Source organism: Ictidomys tridecemlineatus, chromosome 4 (genome assembly GCF_052094955.1).
Source record: "Ictidomys tridecemlineatus isolate mIctTri1 chromosome 4, mIctTri1.hap1, whole genome shotgun sequence".
NCBI lineage: Eukaryota > Metazoa > Chordata > Mammalia > Rodentia > Sciuridae > Ictidomys > Ictidomys tridecemlineatus.
In genome coordinates, this window is record NC_135480.1 from 172,909,724 (window position 1) to 172,932,026 (window position 22,303).

At 37.6% G+C, this 22,303-nt stretch overlaps 1 protein-coding gene across 5 annotated transcripts in view; it reads left to right on the forward strand.

The window, feature by feature from the left end:
* Ube2r2 (ubiquitin conjugating enzyme E2 R2) overlaps positions 1 to 22,081 on the forward strand; it is a 101,375-nt gene extending 79,294 nt beyond the window's left edge. For all 5 annotated transcript variants that reach the window (XM_078047746.1, XM_078047747.1, XM_078047748.1 and 2 more), the window contains 2 exons: positions 15,697 to 15,831; positions 18,681 to 22,081. In XM_078047746.1, the coding sequence (XP_077903872.1) occupies positions 15,697 to 15,831; positions 18,681 to 18,900 (355 nt within the window). In that variant the 3' untranslated portion in view covers positions 18,901 to 22,081. The remainder of the gene's footprint in view (positions 1 to 15,696; positions 15,832 to 18,680) is intronic.
* The last annotated feature ends 222 nt before the right edge of the window (positions 22,082 to 22,303 follow it).

Here is a 22,303-nt window from a genome sequence, read left to right on the forward strand (position 1 = left end):
TTCATAGATCCATGTATAATTTATATGGTTCTAGAATGTGGCAAAGAATGGCTTCAATTTTATTTACATATACATGCATACATATTCAAATGTAACAAAGACTAGTATTACTGTATATTAGAAGAGAAGGACTAAGAATTCACAGTGAAGTAATGTTTTAAAATAAAAATTTTAGGACATAAACTAAATATTTCTATTCTAAGTTTTTTGGCAAAAAAGAATTTATAGTGTTCTAGTCTTTTTTTAAAAAAACTTTATTGAAGTATAATTCACATACCATACAAGTCACCCATTTAAAATCTACAATTTAAAAGTTTTTTAGTATACTCACAGGTTTGTGCTGTTAATATGATCAACATTAGAATGTTTTCATTACCGTTAAAGGAAACCCATACATTAACAATTTCTGTTCATTACTCCCCAAATTTCCCAGCCCTAGGAAACCACCAGTTGACTTTCTGTGTCTGTGGATTTGCCTATTCTAGACCTTTCATAAGGATACAAACATAATGTGTATTATTTTGTGACTGACCTCTTTCATTTAGCATAAACTTTTCAAGATTCATTCATGCTGTGGTATGTATCAATACTTCAACTCCTTTTTTTTATAATTTTTTTTTTAGCTGTAGGTTGACACAGTACCTCTATTTTATTTATTTATATGTGGTGCTGAGGATCGAACCCAGGGCCTCACACATGCCAGCTGTGTGCTCTACCACTGAGCCACAGTCCCAGTGGCACTCCCCCCCCCCCCTTTTAAATTATACTAAGGATTGAACTCAGGACCTCCTGCATACAGGTATTCAACCACTGAACTACATCCTTAGCCTGTTTCATTTCTTTTTAAGGCATTTATCCCTTTGTATGATTAAATCACACTGTATGATTAAATCACACGTATTCATATATGTGGTGTGGTTATACCACATTTTATGCCTCCAGTTGAGGGACATTTGGGTTGTTTCCACTTTTGGATTATTATGAATGATGTACTATGAAAAGTATGTACACATTTTTGAGTGGTTATCTATTTTCATTTCCTTGGATATTTACCTAGGAGTGGAACTGCTGGGTCAATTGGTAACTGTGTTTAATGTGTGTTCTGCTGGGGGTTGAATCCAGGGCAGTGCACATGCTGAGCCACATCCCCTGCCCTCTGTTGAAAGTTTTGAGGAACTTCCCGACTGTTTTCCAAAGTGACTACAATAGTTTTACATTTCTTCGAGTAGGTGTGTGTACCAAAAAAAAAAAAAAAAAAAGTATAATGGCAAAACGGGTTCGACATGTAGCTCAATTTTCCCATCTCCTTTAACACTTTGTTTTCTATTTCACCTGTCCTAGCTAGGTACAAAATGGTTTCTTACTGTGCTTTCTCATCAAGTTCTTGTTTATTTTTATTCGTTTATTTGTTTATTTTGTGCTGGGGATTGAACCTAAGGGCACTTCACCATGGAGATACATCCCTAGTCCTTTTTATTTTTTATTTTTAGACAGGGTTTAATTAAGTTGCTGTGGATCTCACTAAATTGCAGGCACTTCAAACCTGTGAAGCTCCTGCCTCAACCTCCTAAGATGCAGGGATTAGAGGTGTTGCCAATGCACATGGCTAACCTTTTATTTTAAAAAGCTTTAAACTTTATGAATAAATTTCATAAATATGAAATCACTGAGAGTGCCTATTTACCCTGCTGTTTTCCTTTGTTACTAACATCTGCCATCAGTTTTGTTCATTTATTAAAGTTAATGAACCAGTATTAACATCTTGTTTACTAATGCCCATACTCTTTCACCACATTTCCTTGTTTTTTTTTTTTTTTGTTGTTGTTGTTGTTTGTTTTGTTTGGTGGTACCATGTATTTGAACCCATGTAGGTGCTCTACCACTAAGCTATATCTCTAGACTTTATTTTTTAAGGCAGAGTCACTAATTTGCCCAAACTGGCCTCAAACTTGTGATCTTCTGCCTTAGCCTCCTCAGTGGCTGGGATCACAGCATGTGCCATTGCCACACACCCCCCACCACATTTCCTTAGCTTTTACCAATGTAACTTTTATACTCCAGGATCCCATGCATTATGACACATTATATTGAATAATCCTCTCTTCTTAGGCAACTGTTTTTAAAATTTTTATTTTATTTGGTGGTCTGGGTATTAAACACAGTGTCCAGTGGTAGTCTACCACTGAGCTGCATCCCCAGCCCCTTTTAGTTTTTGTTTACGTCTTTTACTTTACTTACATCTGTTACTTGAGTTTTCTGCATAAAATTATATATCAGTGCTCAGATATTAAGCAAAATGTAATCAGCATACCAATGCCCAGCAATGTATAAATATAATTCTTTCTTTACAATCAGCATTATAAGATTTTGGTTTATATTACTCTGTAGCATTATCCTAATTTATTCTTATTTCTCCTGTTAAATTGATTCACTGCTGTCTATTGTTTTACTCTCGTCATCTGTTATCTAGCTAAACTTGTCTTAGTGGTAACTTCTGCAAACATACTTTGTGGTAGCCAACATTAGGAGTCTTTTCATATTCAGAATGTTTTGTGCTTGTATGTGTGTGTGTGTGCGCTCGCGCGTGTGTGCATACATGCTTATGTTGTTTTGCAGAACTGGGGATAGAACCTGTGACGTTGCACATGCTTAGCAGGTCACTGAGCTATGTGTCGAACCTGTTTTGCCATTATACTCCCTCGCCCCCCACCCCCCATATAGGGGATTAAACCCAGAAGTGCTCAGCTATTGAGCCATACCCTCAGCCTGTTTTATTTTTTGTTTTGAGACAGGGTCTTGCTAAGTTGCTTAGGGCCTTGATGAGTTGCTGAGACTAGCTTTGGGTTTGTGATTCTCCTGCTTCACTTTCCAGAGTTGCTGGGATTATAAGCGTACGCCACGGAGCCAGTGCCATTGTTCTTTAAATGACATTTTGTATAAGATTTCAGAATCAATTCGTCTTTCTTCAGTAATATTATAGGCATTAATCTGTGTTGATTATTGATGTAAAAAAGCTTGGCTACCCTGTTTGCCCTCCTTTCTACCCCACATAGGTGACCCATATTTGTGGAATCAGTTTTTCTCTAGGTTTTTTCTGCCATCTGTCACTGTTACAGGCTGAATTGTTTTCCCCAAAAAAGATTCATTGAAGTCCTTACCCCTTACAGCATGATCTTATTTAGAAATAAATCAATTGCAGATGTAATTAAAGTTCATTAAAATGAGGCTGCGGTATAGAAAGGTGGGTCCTTTTTTGAGGAGTGGTTCACTGAGGATTGAAACCTTTACCAGTGAGCTGTGTTCTCAATAACCACCCTACACACACACACACACACACACACACACACCCCTCCCTCCCTACCTACCTTTTTTTCCTTATTTTGAGACGGGGTGTGGCTAAATTGCTTAGTGCCTTGCTAAATTGCTAAGGTTAGTCTTGAACTTACCATCCCCCTGCCTCAGCCTTCTGAGTCTCTGGGTTTACAGGCACATACTAGCCTGCCTAGTAACGATGGGTCTTTAATATACAGTATGATTTGTATTCATTAAGAAGAGAACAAGGGGGCAGGGGTTGTGGTTCAGTGGTAGAGTGGTTTCCTAGCATGTGCAAGGCATTGGGTTTGATTCTCAGCACCACATATAAATAAATGAATAAAATTAAAAAAGATCTATCAACATCTAAAACATACATTTAAAAAAAGAAGAGGACAAGGGCTGGATTACGAGTTCAAATCCAGCCTCAGTAAAAGTGAGACACTAAGAAACTCGGTGAGACCCTATCTCTAAATAAAATACAAAATAGGGCTGGGGGTGTAACTCAGTGGTTGAGTGCCCCAGAGTTGGAGCATCAGTACCAAAAAAAAAAAAAAGAAGAAGAAGAAGAAGAAAAGGAGGAAGAAGACAAGTAGGTACAAAAGGGGGAGGGAAAGGTTTTATGGTAGTAAAGGCTTAGAGGCAGAGCTTGGAGCGATGCATCTAGAAGCTAGGAAATGGTCCTCAGAGAGAAGGCAATGGTAGTCTTGGAGATAGGCCACTTCCTTATTGGTTTCAGAGAGCTGATAAACTACTCAAGTCCAAAAGGGTGGGGTTTACTTAGAGCCCAGAGGACAGAGTGTGCAGTCCAGGGGATTTTCTCAGGCCTTGAAAGGTAATAGAATTTACCATGCTAGGTTTGGATTTGTTTGTGACCTACAATTCCTTTTTTCTGATTTTTCCCTTTTATAAGAGAAAAATCTGTCCTATACCTATTCTAATGTTGTATTTTTGAAGCAGATAATTTATTGTTTTACCTCACAGGGTTACAGATGGAGAGGAATTTTGCCCTAAGTTGAATCATACCCTAGTTCTTACCCATAAATTATTTCAGATGGTAAAATTTGGGACATTGTATTTATGGTATTTAGATGGAAATTTGGGGTTTAAATTTAATGCCAAAAGTGTTAAGAATTTTGAGAATGTTTGTACCAGGGAAAGTATTTTGCATATAGAAAGGATGTGATTTTTGGACAGCCAGCAAGGTGGACTATACTATGGGGTTGAATTGTGTCCCCAGAAAGATGATTATGTTGAAGTCCTAACTGCTAGTACCTCAGAATTTGATTTTATTTGGAAAAAATCTAATTTTATATGTAATTCCTTGAAGTGCATACTAGAGTAGAATAGGTCCATAATCCAATACTATAGATGTCCTTTTAAAGAAGATAAGAGGGAGCTTCAAAAGAAGAGCCCTAAAAAGAAAGAAGACACACACAAAGACAAACCTGACCATGTGACAATGGAGGCATCACAGGCATTTCTGCCCCCCCCCAATACTTTTGTTTTATTTATTTGTTTTTAATGTGGTGCTGATGATTGAACCCAGTGCCTCCCACATGCTAGGCAAGTGCTCTACCATTGAATTACAACTCCAACTCCTCTGTTTTGATTGTTGCCTTTGAAAGTTTGATTACTGTTTGCCATCGTTTTCTACCCAGCATAGATGACTTGATTTTCTTTTTGTTTCATTTTGTGAGAGCTTTTCTGAACGGTATTTTTTTTAAAAAAATATTTATTTTGTTGTAGGTGAACACACAGTATTGTTATTTATTTTTATGTGGTGCTGAGGATCAAACCCAGTGCTTCACACATGTGAGGCAAGTGCTTTACTACTGGGCTACAGCCCCAGCCCTCTGAACTGTATTTGTGGATTCAGTTTTTCATTGGCTCCTTTCTGCCTTCTGCTACTGATGTTGTATCCACACAAAAGATATGTTGGAGTACAGAGATTGGAGGGAATGGATTTATAAGCTGGGGAATGTTGATTATTGATTGCAAACACCAGAAGCTAGAAGGAAAAAAGAAACAGTTGTTCCCTACATATTTCATGGAGCACATGGCCTGGCCGCACCAACACTTTGGTTTTGAACCTATTCTTCAGAGCTGAGACAATAAGTCACTGTTGTTTTAAGCCACCCACTTTGTGGTCCTTTGTTATGGCAGCTTTAGGAAAGTAATATAGCTGTCCAAAGCAGGGGTTTACTTTTCAGCTTAACTCAAATTCATATTTTCTAACTCCTTGTGCACCTAACAATTAGGGCGTATCTCCAAAGCTTAATAAATCCTTGATGTGCCAGAGTATCAGTGGGAACATACTTTTCTGGTGTCAAGTCATCTCCTTTTTTTTTTTTTTAATTTATTTTTCAGTTTTCGGTGAACACAACATCTTTATTTTTTAATTTTTATACAATGCTGAGGATTGAACCCAGGGCCCCGCGTATGCCAGGCGAATGCGCTACTTCTTCAGCCACATCCCCAGCCCTTGAGTCATCTCTTAGTTTCTGGCACCCTGTCTTTCTAGTTTTGTTGTGTTAAATACATACAGTTAGCCCTCTATATCTGTGGATTCAAACAACTGTGGATCAGAAATATTTTGGGGAAAAAAAGAACTCATCTGTATTGAATAGAGATGGACTTTTTTTCTTTTTATTATTTCTAAACCATACAGTAAAGCTAATGTTTACATTATATTAAGTATTATAAAAATCTAGAGATGGTTTAAAGTATATGAAAGAATGTACACAGGTTATATGCAAATACTATGCCATTTTATGTAAGGGATTTAAACATCCATAGATTTTGGTATCTTGGGTGCTATCCTGTGCTTTTGGTAATATTATTTCCCCAACTTAGTCTTTGGTTCATTTAACTGTTTTCTACAGTTTGAATTTAGGTAATTTTCAATGTTTTGCTTATTTATGGACTGACTAATAAAATTTTAAACTTCATTGTCTTTACCATTCTCTGAATCTTGAATTGATCTCTTCAGATATCAGTAGTACCATGTGTGAAGCTAGAATAAACATAAATGATTAAGCTTTTTTGCACTATTTTTCATTATTTATCTGATGACATGAAAGAAGTGTGAGGTATATACCTTTTTGAAATTGCTTCTCTAATATGAACTGAATCTGTTTAAAATAATGCACATTTTAAACACATTATATTCATGCTAATGTTTGTTTTCTTGTTTTGAGACAGGGTCTTGTGTGATCCCTACACTGATCTGAAACTCCTGGGCTCAAATAGCCCTTCCAATCTTAGTCTCTGAAATGCCTGGAATAAGGTTGTTCTCCACTGTATTGGGCACTTATATTAAGAGATTTTTGCATGAAACAGGAAAACTCTTCTTAAACTATAAATTAATGAAATGTTAGTTTTAGATGATTTTTTAGAGATTTCAGCTTCATATTTGTCTTATTATTTGTGTTCCAGTAAATAATAATTATGTGTCTCTTGTCTAAATATTGTCTTAACATTTCTTCTACATTTTATACTTTTTCTGACAGATTCTTTTCTGATTTTTTCTAAGTGAATAATTAAGGATAGTTTTTAATTGTAAGAGATGGACTTGTAAAACACTAGGTTTTATTAGTAATCTATTTCTAATGAAAATAAAAAATGTTAATTTTTGATTCTGTTATCTGAAAGCCAAGAATAATATCTACCTCAGTTGACTGATGAAAAAATTAAATGAATAATCCATGTAAAGCCATTAGAATGGTGCCTATTATCTAGCTGAGTGGGGTCATTGCTATTTTTTTTTTAATGTTGTAGATGAACACATAGTATCTTTATTTATTTTTATGTGGTGCAGAGGATCCAACCCAGTGCCTCACTTGCGAGGCAAGTTGCTTGACCACTGAGCTACAGCCCCAGCCCCTCATTGCTATTTTTCTATGGAGTTTTTTGTTGTACAGATATGAAGTAATCATTTTCTATATGTTAGCAAAAAATTCATTTCTTAATTCCTCAAATAAATTTATTTTGGCTGTTGGGAGACAGTTGTTAGATGCCTATATCACAAACAGTTCACTTTATGTAGTATAGGATTTAACTAAGTTGCTAAATACATGAAAATAACTAAGGTAATTTTTTTCAGAATTTTATTTTAGATATTTTGTAATATAAAATGTACTTTAAAAAGTACCATCTAGCAAATGATGCATATATGAGCACATCTTAAGACTTTAATCATTGGATTTAAGTAAATATTGAAAATTCTGAGCACTGTATGGTATGATCCCAGGTACTTGGGAGGATCACAAGTTAGAGGCCAGCCTGAGTAACTTAGTGAGACCCTGTCTCAAAAATTTAAAAATAAAATAAAATGAAAAGGGATGAAGCTCTAATGTAAAGTGTTCCTACGTTCAATCCTTAGTACTGTAAAAAAATTAAATTCTGAGTTTTATTTATTCCACTTTAAGTTCACTCAGGAACATGCTTATGAGAGAGCACTATGCCTTCAGAAGTAATTTTTGCAGTACTGGTGATTGAACCCAGAGGCATTCTGCCAAGGACCTGCATCCCCAGTCCTTTTAAATTTTTTCATTTTGAGACAGAGTCTTGGTAAATTGCCAAGGCTGGCCTGAAACTTCAGATTTTTCTGCCTCAGCATCCTGCATCACTGAAATTACATGTGCACAACACCACATGTGACAGCCAATATATTTTGACAGTATAATTTAACAGGGAGGTAGCCCAGAGTAGTCTCCCACTGTTTCCTCACGTCTCTGGTTATACTTTTTACAGTTTCAATTACTCATAGTCAACCACAGTATGAAAATATATTAAATGGAAAATTCCAGAAATAAACAATTCCTAAGTTTTAAACTGTATTCCATTCTGAGTAATATCCTCCTCCTCTTGCCTGGGATGTGAGTCAGCCTTTGTTAAGTATATCCAGGCTGTGTGTGCTACTTACCTGTTAGTCACTTAGTAATACTTGTAGTATTAGTTGTCATGTTGTGGATTTGTACTGCTTGTGTTCAAATTAACTCTTAGTTTACTTGAGTTTACTTGAACCCAAAACAAAAGAGCAGTGATTTGGGGAAGGGGGAGGTATGCCCAAGAGAAGAAAACTATAAAGTGCTTCTTTAAAGGGAAAAGGTGAAAATATAGTGAGATGTTTTGAGACAGACCACATTCACATAACTTTTATTATTGAATATGTTATAATTGTTCCATTTTATTATCAGCTATTGTTAATCTCTTACTCTACCTAATTTGCGAATTGAATTTTATCACAGGTGTGTGTGTGTGTGTGTATATATATATATATATATATATATATATGAAAACCAGTATATATCTAGGGTTTGGTACTGTCTGCAGTTTCAAGATACACTGTAGTGGGGGCGGGGCTCTTGGAACATAACTCCTCTATTAGTCAGCTTTTTCATTGCTGTGACCAAAAGAACCAACTGAAACAATTTTAGAGGAGGAAAAGTTTATTTGGGTCTCATGATTTAAAAGCTCTCAGTCCATAGATCTGTGTCTAAGGTGTGGGAAAACATCATGGTAGGAAGAGTGTGGTGGAGGAAAGTAACTCAGGACATGACCACCAAGAAACACACAGAAAGACTTCTAATCATGAAATCCAAAATATATACATACCCAAAGGCTCACTCTGGGTGACATCCTCTTCCGGCCACACCCTACCTGTCCAGTTGATCCATGTAAGGGATCAAATGCTCTGATTAGGTTAAGGCTCCCATAACTCAATCATTCCACTGTGAACTTTGTTTCATTGTATCACACATCAGCTTTTGGAGGGACACCTCATATATAAACCATAAACACCCCCAAGGATAAGGGGAGATTGTATGAAAGGTTTATAGAAAAATTTTGGAAGATTTGTTGAAAATTTGAACCAAAAAAAAGGGGCAGGTTTATCTAAGATACTAGTGATTCTAATTTTTGTTTTGTTTTGCAGTACTGGGGACTGAAGCTAATGATACTTCACAACTAAACTACTTCCCAGCCTCTTGTATTTTTGAGTTTGAGATGAGGTTCAGTTATCCAGTCTGGCCTCTAATTTGTGGTAATCCCGCTTCAGCAGTTGCTGGGATTACAGACATGCATCACAGACATGCATCACCATGCCCAGCTTGATTGTTTTTTGGAGGTTGAATGTTGAATGAAATACTTAAACATCTCCCCTAGAAAACAAACCTCTCCTTTTTTTCACATACAAAGCCCTAAACAAGGATTTTCTCATTGCTTTCGTCCCTAGAAAATGTATTGCTGCCGCCCACAGGAATTCAAGATTTTTTTCTCCTTGATTAAAATATACAGACTCTGTCATTTGCATTGTCTGATCTTAATATTTGTAAGCTAAGCCAAATTAACCTAGTTCTTTGACAGAGGATACTTTTCATATTAATCTGCCCCTCTGAAATTGTCCTTTGCATTTTGGTACCAGCATAGTTTTTCCTCCCCAGGCCCACAGGCTCCTTGAGCCCCGATTTAGGGAAGTTCTTCCAAAACACCACAGGAACTACTTTCTCTGACTTTATGTCTTTTTTGTTTAGAGGCTTCACAACTATTAACAGGTTATCTCGGAATCACCCCTAAGGTCTTTTTCTTTTCTTTCTTTCCTTTATTTTGTGTGTGTGTGTGTGTGTGTGTGTGCACGCGCGCGCGTGCGTGTTGGGGGGATACTGGTGCTTGGACCCATGGGAGCCAGTGAGCTACTTTGTCAGCACCTTTTTTAAAATTTTGAGACACTTTCTCACTAAGTTGCTTAGGACCTGCTAAGTTGCTGAAGCTAGCCTTGAACTTGTGATACTTCTGCAGGGTATCACTCATAGTAGGCAAGTGCTCTATCACAGGGCCACACCTCAGCTCCAAGGTGGTCTTAAGACAGTAAATTATCTTCAGTTGGATCTCTATTTATTTATTTATTTTGAGAAAGAGAATTTTTTAATATTCATTTTTTAGTTTTCGGTGGACACAACATCTTTATTTTTATGTGGTGCTGAGGATCGAACCCAGCACCCATTGCATGCCAAGCGAGCGGGCTACCGCTTAAGCCATATCCCCAGCCCTCAGTTGATCTCTTTGAAGTCTTGGCCTCAGCATGGCACTGGTATCTGAAAGTGGTTTCATATTCTCAAAAATGTTTATACTTCTCCCTGACCACTTTTACTCAAGTCTGTCATTCAGAACCTAAGTGGACATATTTGTAAAATAAAGGAACACTCTGAGGGCTTTTGTAGCCTAAAGAAATACAATCTGTATCAGAAGACCTTGTGAGTAATAACAGTTGTTGACCAGAGAAAAAAAGATGTTAGAATAGTAAGGATTCAAAAATTCATCTAGCTACTCATTTGTTTGCTACCTTCCAGGTGAAGCCTGGATCCAGACATCTTGTGGGAAGGGAGGTGGTGCTGATCTGTCCTTATGGAATTGGAAAGTTTTAATAGTAGGCATTAGTCAGCGGAAGATTGGGGTTGTGGGCAGTATGAGTCCCTGATGCTGACCCATGTCTGATTAGAAGTATACAGCACCACATACCTTTTGCCACTGAGCTACAGCCTGAGCTGTGGAAATAATACACACCTTAAACTGTGTTCTGTCTATAAATAAGTGGGAGAATTTGGGGGCAGAGGTGGACCTTGCCGTTAGAGTTCACAAATGCTTTGTCTGAGGTACCATCTCTGGAAGTATTTGTCATTCTTAATGTTGGCTCTAGGATTGGAAAGTGGTCTTGGCAGGATTAGATTGATAATTCAGTCCAGCAGCTACTGTTTCATGCAGAAGGGTCTCTTTCAGGAGTAGGGTAGGAAATTTTCTTCTTGGGTCTTTTCTATAACTCATTGAAATGGCAGAGCACCAGGAATGCCCCAAGCATTGGGTGACAGAGTAGGTAAGGCCAGGAAACAGCTGTAGTAGCCCTAGGGCTCTTTTAAGCCTGGCTCTGGACCAGGGTTATTTTATTTGCTTACTTCCTTAATTTTTCCACATTATATGCCACTGACATTAACGTGCCAGTTTCTTTCTTTGCATACATATTTTGTGTATTTAAAATTTTTATTTTTTAAGCTAAAATACTCCATTTTAAAATTTTTATGCTTTTAAATCTGAGATTCTCATTCCTTCTTTGTATTCTCAGGAATACATCACTCAGCAGTAGTTACAACATTGCACAGCAGTTAAATTTCTTAGTTGCTTTAGAAGCATTAAGAAATGTTGTTTCTAGTAACTATACCAGTTGAACCTACTGTATTTTATGAGTAGCTGCCACATTTTCCTAGTTACAGCTGGCTTCTTTGTCATCATGTCCTCTTTAAATCCCTCTTCCACATAGAAATGTGAATGAGTTTTAACTGGGTCATCTTCTAGTGTTACTGGCCTTTCCTTTAAAAGAGTAGGAATGAGATATTAAAAGGACCCTGGATAAATTAGAAAGGTCAGAATAGAATTCAAAGTCAGTATAAGTGGAAGCAACAGTATGTAGTGTTCCCTTTTGTTGCCAGAGAATTGGACCTCACTTCTCTACAAGTCAACCAGAAATTATGGTAGGTCAATAAAAGTGAAAAGTGTGGGGCTGGGGCTGTAGCTCAGTGGCAAAGTGCTTGCCTAGCGTACATGAGGCACTGGGTTCAATCCTCAGCACCACATAAAACTAAAAAATAAAATAAAGGCATTCTGAGCATCTGTAACTACAAAAAAAAATTTTTTTTTAAAAGAAACTAAGCCGGGGATCGGGGGCGGGAGACGGACAGACAGAGACACACACAGAAAATAATATAATCTTAGGTGTTTTAAGAATGACTTTTGCAGGGTGCTGTGGCACATTCTGGTAATCTCAGCAGTTCTGGAGTTGACAGCCAGGAGGAAAACAAGTTCAAGACTAGCTTCAGCAATGTGTTGAGACATTGTCTAAAAACAAACTAATAAGAGCCTGAGGGTGTAGTTTAGTGGTAAAATGCCCTTGAATTCAGTTCCCAGTACCCCCACCCCCTCAAAAAAGTCCTCCTCTCCTCACATGCTTCCTTGGAAGGGTATATGTGTACGTTGAGGAGAAACAGCAGTCTTCAATCCTGCAAAAAATTGAACTTTCCTGACTTAAGATGGTAAGACAAGTAAAATTTCTATCCCATCACAAACCCTTCCCAACCACTCACAGAATGGATCACATGCTCCTTTATATTGGGATCACCACTTAAACAACACTTAATAGTTCTCCTGCCTTGCCTCTTTTGAAGAAAGAAAATTGTTGTTTTCCCATTGATTTAGCTTTATGAGATTCATCTCATCACCATTCTATGGATTTAAAGCTGTTGTTGGTAAAAGTGCCATTTCATTTTTCTCTTTATTAGTCAGCACTGGCGAAATTATGATTGGCTTATGTGTAAAGCTTTAAATACTGTTTTATTTTGAAACTTGTCTCCTTTGTTGTGAGGATGTCCTGGCCACCCCTTCTAGCTAAGATAGTTCTCAGCAGGAAATACACTGGCAGTGTGCTGATGTTGCAGTTTCTTTCTATATCCAGTACCCTCTTTTTGGTGAGATTTCTGTGGGATCTATTTAGGTGTACATCCTGCAGTTTATTGGCTTAAAATATACTCTTCTTTGATGTCATCTCTTTGAGACCAGTTGGAAAAATGAGAAATTGATAGTGCAACTCTTATGAATTGAACATTGACAGGTATCTTTGAAATAAAGAAACAATCTCTCAGCCAGGTGTATGCCTATAATCCCAGCTACTCAGGAGCCCGAGTCAGGAGGATCACAAGTTTAAGGCCATGCTTGACAACTTAGACCCTGTCTTGAAATAAAAAAGAGGTGGGGATGTAGCTCAGTGGTATAGTGTGTTTACCTAGCATGCGGGAGGCTCTGATTTCAATCCCTGGCACCAACAAAGAAAAAAGAAAGAAAGAAAAAAGATAGGCTCATAGCAAATACAGTGCAGAATCCCAGCAACTCTGGAGGCTGAGGCAGGGCGATTACAAATTCGCAGCCAACCTCAGCAATTTAGTGAGGCGCCCTAAGCAGTGTAAGACTCTGTCTTCAAAAGGGATGGGTTGCAGCTTAGTGGTAAAACATCCCTGGGCTCGATTTTCCATACCACGACAGAACAAAAAAAATCCACACACAACCAAATAAACATAAACTTTTCTTGAAGACCCTTGAGCCTGGTCTTACTTGTTGAGCTAGGGTGTATTGTGTCCTACTAAAGTTGTGCTTGTATTGACAGGTAATTAGCAACAGAGGGAGAGCAGACCAATACCACCAACTGGTGTCTATAGGTTGAAAGGGAGCAAATACAGTAATACCTGTTGCATTATGTATGTAATTCTGATTTCCTATGTTCCTTAAAAATACTACCCCCCCACCCCCTGCTTTTTTTTTTTTTTAACCTTTTTTTCCACTCCTGGAGATCAAACTCATGTCCTAGAAAAGATGTGTGCCACTACTCATGCTACCTCAATCCATTTTAAGTATTGTTTTAAAAAATGAAATTTCTAGAAAGTAACATTTGCCATTTTGTTATTTGCTTCTGTGTATTATATCTCCCACCCACTTTGTACCATGCTTTGTCATTATCCTGTTTTACTGATTTTGTTGTCTTTTGAAGAAACTCTAATGTGATTTTCTGCCCACATTTTCTTCTTTCACTTCTATGATGTTATATCAGTCATTTTCCATTGTAGCAGTGATGACTTTCTTTCTTTCTTTTTTTTTAAAGAGAGTGAGAGAGGAGAGAGAGAGAGAATTTTTAATATTTACTTTTTAGTTCTCGGCGGACACAACATCTTTGTTTGTATGTGGTGCTGAGGATCGAACCCGGGTCGCACGCATGCCAGGCGAGCGCGCTACCGCTTGAGCCACATCCCCAGCCCAAGTGATGACTTTCTTTAAATATCTTTCATGTACTTACTGAAGAAATTAAGAAAGTTCCTGAGGATTATCCTTAGTCTAACTGAAAAGTTTGTAACAAACAGATTTTAACTAGAGAGAGGAAAGTTTTCTTTCTTTGAAAATGCTTTTCATTAATCCTGAATAATCACATACCAAAATTCTTTACCTCTTTTTAGGAACTCAGAAATCTAATTACCTGTTTCCTTCCCTTTATTTTTTCTTGGAGCCAGGAGCAAAAGCCTATTTTGCAACAACAGCCACCTCTAATCTCCCACCAGTGAGGAAAAAGTGGAGAAATTTACTATTTTCTCTTTTCTTCTTACACACATGTGCAACGCTTTAAGGAGAAAAGCACCTAGGAATAATTTGAAGGCTGGCATGTTTCCTTGGTGGTTTTCTCTAATAGAAATTTTATTCCTCCTGATTTACTATTGAAATTTCAAATTTTGATATTTGGGTAAAAATTGCCTGTTTGTATTTCCCACTAGACTTAGAAGCCCTAGGAAATCAGGAATGGCATCTAACTTGCTCACCATATCTTATTTAACATCTTACTTGGTGCCTCTGGCATATAGTAGGTACTTGGTAAATATTTTTGAATAGAGATTTCTATCATTCAGAGGATTATTTTTCTATGTCAAAGCTTTGCTTTTACTCTTCTGCATATATTTTGTTTCCCTTTCCTTATAGGTGTGAAGATTTACATGTAATACTATTTTTCAGATCTTCTAAGTGGTCATGATAAAAATTGGATGAATAATATCATTTTTACCCTTTCCCATGAAAAAATTGCCTTAAAGCTGTTTATGCTTTTTTTTTCATTATTTAAGATTAAACCCAAGACCTCCTACATGCTTCACTTATACTCAATCATTTAGCTAAACCCCTAGTACCCCTACACTACTATTTTTTTTTAGATATTTATTTTTTATTTGTAGTTGGACGCAATACCTTTATTTATTTGTTTTTATGTAGGGGGGTGGGCTGGGTTGTGGCTCAGTGGTAGAGCGCTCGCCTCCAACTGAGCCACAACCCAGCCCACCCCCTTACACTACTATTTTGAAATTTTTAATTTCACAACATTGTCTCACTGAGTTGGCTAGGCTGGCCTCAAACTTACAAGCCTCCTGCCTCAGCTTCCTGAGTAGTTGGTTTTACAGGTATGAGCTACCACACCTGGTTATGATTTTTTTAACACGATATTTGAAAGCTCTTTTTGCAAACTAGAACATGCAAATTGTGCATTTCACAAAGTCCCGTTATACCTCACAGCATGGCTATTATGCTAGAAACATATTTCCTGTTCCTTTCCCTCCAGATAGTTGCCATACAGTTGAGTACTGGAAACAAAATTTTATGATCATCTCCTGAAGGCCTCAAATATTATAGTATCAAATAAATTGTGTCTGAAAAATTTTAAGGGAAGGAAAACTTAAGATCGGATTGTACTTTCCAAAAAACCAGAATATGGAGTATGTGTATTCATGGTTGACCCTTTTCCCTTGTTTTCAGGACTATTCTGTTAAGTGTAATCTCACTGCTTAATGAGCCCAACACCTTCTCCCCAGCCAATGTGGATGCTTCGGTTATGTTCAGGAAATGGAGGGACAGTAAAGGAAAAGACAAAGAATATGCTGAAATCATTAGGTAAGGTACATTGTTCTGCCTTCTGTTTGATGATAGTTCAAGCCTTCATACAAACCAAAGTGTATGCTGGAACCAAGGATTAAATAAAATTTAAATATCCTGTCCTACTCCAGAATAATTTCTCACAATTAGATTTGTAGTGTGGGAAGGGACAATTACTTCCTGAACTTAATAGCTTGCAAATTGAGGGAGCATCCAATAAAAAAAAAAATAGTGCAGCAGATTCAATTTTCTAGGAACTAGTGCTTCCAGGTTCTTGACTAATTGTTTGTAAACTCTCCTTCCTGGCCATTTTAGGGAATTACCCAAGGTATTCCAGACATTTCAGGCATATGAAAGATTTTCTTTTTCAATTTTCTAATTAATGAAGTACTATAACTTATTGGTATTTTTGGCCCTAGTAGCAAGTACATATTCTGGATATCTGCTTTATTAGCAACACTAATGTATGGCATGACCAAGACCTAGATAAGAACCAGAAGTCTTGGAATCTATTGTGGCTTTGCTACTTGTCCTGTGACCATTTATCAGTTAACTTTTTGGTTTAGTTTTCTTCATCTATATAAAAAATAGAAGGTGTCAGCCTCAGCCTTTTATTTCCTAATAACAACCCTAAGGGAGACATAAGATTTTCACAATAGGGATGGGGATATAGCTTAGTTGGTACAGTGCTTGCTTCAGACACACAAGTCCCTAGGTTCAGTCACTAGCTAAATAAATATTATAATAATAGCACATAAGAATTGTGCAAAATATTCAACCCCCCTTAATAATATTATACTTTCAAATAGGGTCCTTCTCTATAGGAGAATGTTAGAAATTTGGTTATTACTAGAATTTATACAAATGGAATCCCTCTCTATGAATGAATCTATTTGGCATGATACCATGTATAGACCAAAAAAAAAAAAAAAAGAAAGAAAGAAATCATGTGTGACTATAGATCTGTTTTCTGCTCTTTGGAATCACTTTTAGACCCTCCCTCAACCACAGCTGTGAGATTTCAAGGATAGAGTTTGGGTTTCCATAGTTCTCAGCCACCCAAGTGACTGTTGCATACCAAAAGCTTAGAGTACTCTGCTAGATAGGTATGACAGGCCTTTCTCCTGAGGGGGAACTCATACTTGGCATTTGCAAACAAATGAAATAATAAGTGCAATTATAGAAGCCCAAACAAGATACACTGGAAGGAATATATAAGGCAATAGAGTTCCTAGGAACGATAATTCTTTATAACCAGAAATTTTTCATGCTTAAAAAAAGGGGGGTAAGGAAAAATCTTTTAAGAGATACAGAAACATGTTTAACTAAGACACAGGCGCATAACAGTATGGTATGTCAAGGACATTATAAGTAGTTTTACAATGCTTGAATGTAAATTTTGATTTGTAGTAATAGGAAATTAAGCAGGATCGACACTACATTTTAAGGGACATTGAAGTCATGATAAGAAAAAATAGTTCTTAATTTCAGAAGAGATAGTGTGTCACTTCATGATTTTTAGGGAGGTAGATAAGAGATAATTCTATTTGAGATTGACCAGAAAACCATGGACTAAACTATGAAAATTAGGCTTCAGAGCTTCAAAGGAGAAGGATTTATGATTTAGAAACCAATGCTTTTCATGAAAAATGGAAAAACTGGCTGTGCAAACAGAAAATGAAAAATGCACTCTTGCTGAGTGTGTGTAGCACTGAAAAAAATGTAAGCTGGAACCATCAGTATAAAGGGGAGCGTCAGTAAAAACTTTGGGAACTGGTAAGATGTCTTAGGGCTAAAGAGTACAGAGATTGAAGCCTAGAAGCCTCAGGAATATCAGTATGTAAGGAATGACAACAACTAAAATTCAAAGAAGAACTTAAGAGGTCTTGATTGGGGATTATTCGAAACCCCCCATCTTGATGACTCCAGTTTTTATATTTGTTTGGTAGATAGAAACTATTCTTCATTCAATCAAAATATTTATTGCATACCTGTTGTATGCTAGCCTGTTGTTATAGGCACTGGGAAAGTAGAAGTAACTAGAAAGGTATGACATCTGCTCTGATGAAGCTTATATTCTGATAAGGAGATACAGAAGAATGAACAAAAAAGATCATGAAAAGAAAAAAAATACTAAAATAGTGATCAGTAGAATATAACAAGAAGCTGTGAGAGAGTGATGCCTAATTTAAATGGTTGTTTCTGGGGTTGGGTTTGTAGCTCAGTGATAGAGCACTTGTGTAGGATGTGTATGGCCCTGCATTCAATCCCCAGAATGTGGGGCTGGGAGTTAGCGGGTACTCTGAATGCAATTTAAGTCAAGATATGACAAAAAGGAAACACACAGATCAGGAAAACTAGTGGTCCAGACAGAAAGTTAACTAAATGTGTTCAAGGCACAAAAAATGGACCAGGGTCGTCTAAATGTTAGAATTGGAGAAAGCAATGTGACCGTGAGAACCAAGACTGGGTCATAATAAGACTTTGGAATGTAAGCACAAGATTACATTTTTACTCTGAATATAGATTAGGATGATTATTGAGCTACATTTATTAGGTCAGGTTGGTGATGATAAAAAATATATTTATTTTAGTTGATATCTCATTAATTCTTGAGAATGACTGTGTTTAAGCTTCCTTCTTGTCAATATTTATCCCCCACACATAAAAAAGTCATTATTAAAAGTTTCCTTCAAAATGATAACGAATGGGTTGAGACTGTTTAATATAGTGTAATACGTAATATCAGATGCTTTCAGGTAGGAACTTGAGTTTGAAAAGCAGTGTGATAAGGAATCTTGACTGGGGCCAATTATAAATCTATTTTCAAAACAGAGACAATAAACTACTTGTCATTCACTCTTCAGGAAACAGGTTTCAGCCACTAAAGCCGAAGCAGAAAAGGACGGAGTGAAGGTCCCCACAACCCTGGCGGAATACTGCATCAAAACTAAAGTGCCTTCCAATGACAACAGCTCAGATTTGCTTTATGACGACTTGTATGATGACGACATTGATGATGAAGATGAGGAGGAGGAAGATGCCGACTGTTATGATGATGATGATTCTGGGAACGAGGAGTCGTGACGTGCTCCTTTGATGCCCCTGTACTGCCCTGCCGTCTCAGGCCAAAGGGAGGGGAGCAAGTGGGGACCTAGCAGCGGCCCCTCAACAAAAACCTATTCACCGGGGGTGGGGAAAAAAAAAAAACACAGCTCCTGCTGACTCCCCTTATGGATCTCAGTTTGCTCCTTTTTATGGACCTTTCATGGAGAGAAAGTAACCCTCCACAGAATGTCTGAATTCTTGCATTCTTTACCCTTCCATCACTGTATTGATTCTTTTTTAAAAAAAAAAACAAAAACAAAAACAAAAAACAAAAAAACAAACAAAAAAAACAAAAACCAACAACCCAAACTCCCGCCTCACTTCGTCTCTGCAGAATGTTCACAGCAAAACACGTTTGCTCTGTTTTTAGATTCCTGAAGAATTAGTCTTTTCAAGACATTAATGTGTTTAAAGCTGGAAACCGTTGGGAGTTCACAAGTGCTGCATATACTGGGTAGCAAAAGAAAATGGAAAAAAAAAACCCACAAAACAAACTTTAAAAAAAAAAAAAAGCAAATTTGCCAAGGTTTAGCTGCTCATTTACATTAGTGTGTATGCATTCATTCAAGTCCCATGGTGGTGAATTTTCTTTGTTTCCCTTCCTAACCAGGATACAGTGGGCATCAGGGACTTACTTCATGCTAAGCCTGATGAAATGTGCTCCTTAAGCCTTCATGAAATCATCCTAACACGGAGGCCTCAGCTATTCTTGAGGAGAGAAATCAGATTTTGTTTTTTGAAATCGATTGGGAATCTAAAGCCTGAAATAAATATTCATACTTTACATAGAACTAAGCACTTGGTTGCTATTTATTCTTTAAAGGCAGGGTTATTTTTTCCCCCACTAGGGAATGGAGTGTGTGGGGAAAAAGTGGAAATTAGTGTGTGTGGATTTTTAGTGTTAAGAACAAAGTTAAAAATCACGCCAATTTTGGTTGATGCTGCTGAGGGAAACTCAAAACTACTGGTGGCCACTGGGAGAGGAGACACCTGTTTGTACTTAACATGGCCTTCCCCTCAAAGCTATTCTCTCACTGTGGGGTGGGTTTTTTTTTTTTTTTAAGTAGCCACTTTTAATTACTCAGTATTAATCCTAGGTGCATGTGTTAAGATTTTGATTTTCATTGAGCTGCTTATACTGATAGTGATAAATGTGGATATGTATGAGACATGAGTGACCAGTTCTGACTTTTTTTCTCCTTTCAATATACTTTTTGGCTTTGGAGTGCAGCAGAAATTGTGCATGGAGCTTCCCATGGGTTTTTGTCTCTTCTGGCAGGACCAAGGGAGTTGACTGCAGGCAGTTTCCAGCCATGCGAGGCTAGATCTTCTAGCCATGCAGTTGCTGCAGGTTTGATTCCCAGGTCTCTATCATGTATTGCTTCAATTAAGATTGAGATCCAGCAGCCTTCATCATCCAAGTAGGTGATTTTTGTCATTGAGGTATGTGAGTTCATGGTGTTCTGAGTGGGGAAGCTGGCTATAAAGTCAGGTTTCAGAAGGAAAGTAACTGCAAGGTGACAGAAGTCCTACTTAAGATCCCTGTGCACCAGTGTCATCTCCTTCTTTAGATCACACTCAGAATGAACCAAAGGGCAGATTAGGGACAAGGGTAGGACAGATCCTAGGGTGGTCAGAGTAGGTGATTGATGCTTATTTCCATAGCTCCTCCTTCCTTTCTGATCTCAGGGTTTTCATTGCTCTTCAAACTTTCTCTCAAACATGCGCTATTTCTCAGCAGTCCTCTCTGGCCTCTAAAGTTTGGTCTGTTATTAAATGAGGTTGTTATGGGATATTGTTGAGTCTGATCCCAGAATCTTTGTGTAATCTCCACAGGGCCCGGGCTGCTAATTGCACCCTTAAATCTAGTGATTCCACAGATTCAGGGAACAGAGCAGCTCTATAGGACAGTGTTGTGATTCTGTCCAAGTAAAAACTCTAAAGGATGTTGGAACTAGCCGTTTTGATCCCCACACTTCTTAAGTAATGCTTCCAGATACCCTGCAAACCTTCTGGAGCCAAAGCCTCTCAATATTCTCTTGATTTACTGCCTCACCCCCTGCTTTTATCCCCCTTCCATCCCCATACCTGTCCTATACTATACAAGTTTACAGCCAGTAGCTCGTCTGACTCTCTTGGAGCCCTAAAATAAAGCCTTTCGTTCCCCTTACTGCTAAAGCATCTCACTCCCAGGGCAGGCCAGGCATCTTGGCATTATGGGAGGTGCTGTGCTATTCAGCTTTGTCCCATTAGACCCTGTTGGCCTCTTGCATGTTGACTCAGGGAGCCAGAGCGCCAAGTGGAGGTCATACCTCTCAGCCCTTCAGGGCAATATTATTGTAAGTTGGGTTTGCCTCTGATGAGAGTACAATCAGTTCCAGAAGCCAGGGGTATGTTGATTTATTGGCAGGTAGATATTCTGATAGTTTAGACTGACTTATAAAACCCAGATGCTGGTTCCAGACTTCTGTCCCTGAGAACATATCCTGTGGGAAAAAATACTTGTGAATCTAAGTGTTTATTTTTTCTTTTGGGAGTGGATGGAGGTCTCTGGCTTATGCCAAAACCTCATGAGTACAGTTGTGCTAATTATTTGGTGTGAAGTAAACTCAAAAATCCTGCATATTTCTTTTGGTTCTAATTGAGGCCTCACTAGAGTGGAGATATAATATCATGATTCCATTGTTGGCTTCTCTCACAGTCCCCCCCTTCCTTTTTTATCATTCCAGAGTTCTTTTCTACTAGCCGAACTTTTGTAGTTCCTTCTTTACAAAACCTTCCTTGGCAATTATTTGCTTCTTTACCTTTGCTGGTTTCCTTGTTTGAGGCAATGGAGTAAGAGATTGGAAGGGAAAATGTATAGTACTCTGCTGAAAATTAACTTTCCACCCCTCTCATCCTGATAAACAAGGTTTACATTTACAACTAAACAAATTCAGATGCAATTTTCAACTATTCTGAAACCAGCAGGACACACCTGACTTTAATAGTTTTCTTAGCTGAAATTGTAGATGTTTTTCTTCAGTTTAACTTATGAGAAAAGATTATCTTGATGCATTTTTGTGTTGACTTCCCCTTTAGTGGTTTATTTTGTCTTTTTCTGCCCATCTGTCTACTAATAAAATGTGAAATAAAATATACCTGTATTGCTACTTCCCCATGGGATGATCCTCTTTTTTTTTCCTTGTGTTAAAACTAAATGGTGGTCTGAACATTTTCATTATTTCTTTGAAAATTATGCCCAGAACTCAGCTGAAAAAACAGGACCACCACCAAAACTGGCTGACCTGTCTGTCGTCATGCATCCTGTCCAAATCCATCTCCTTTCCTAGAGAATTATCCCAATCCACACAAGATTTCAAGGAAAGTTTGTAAGGGCATA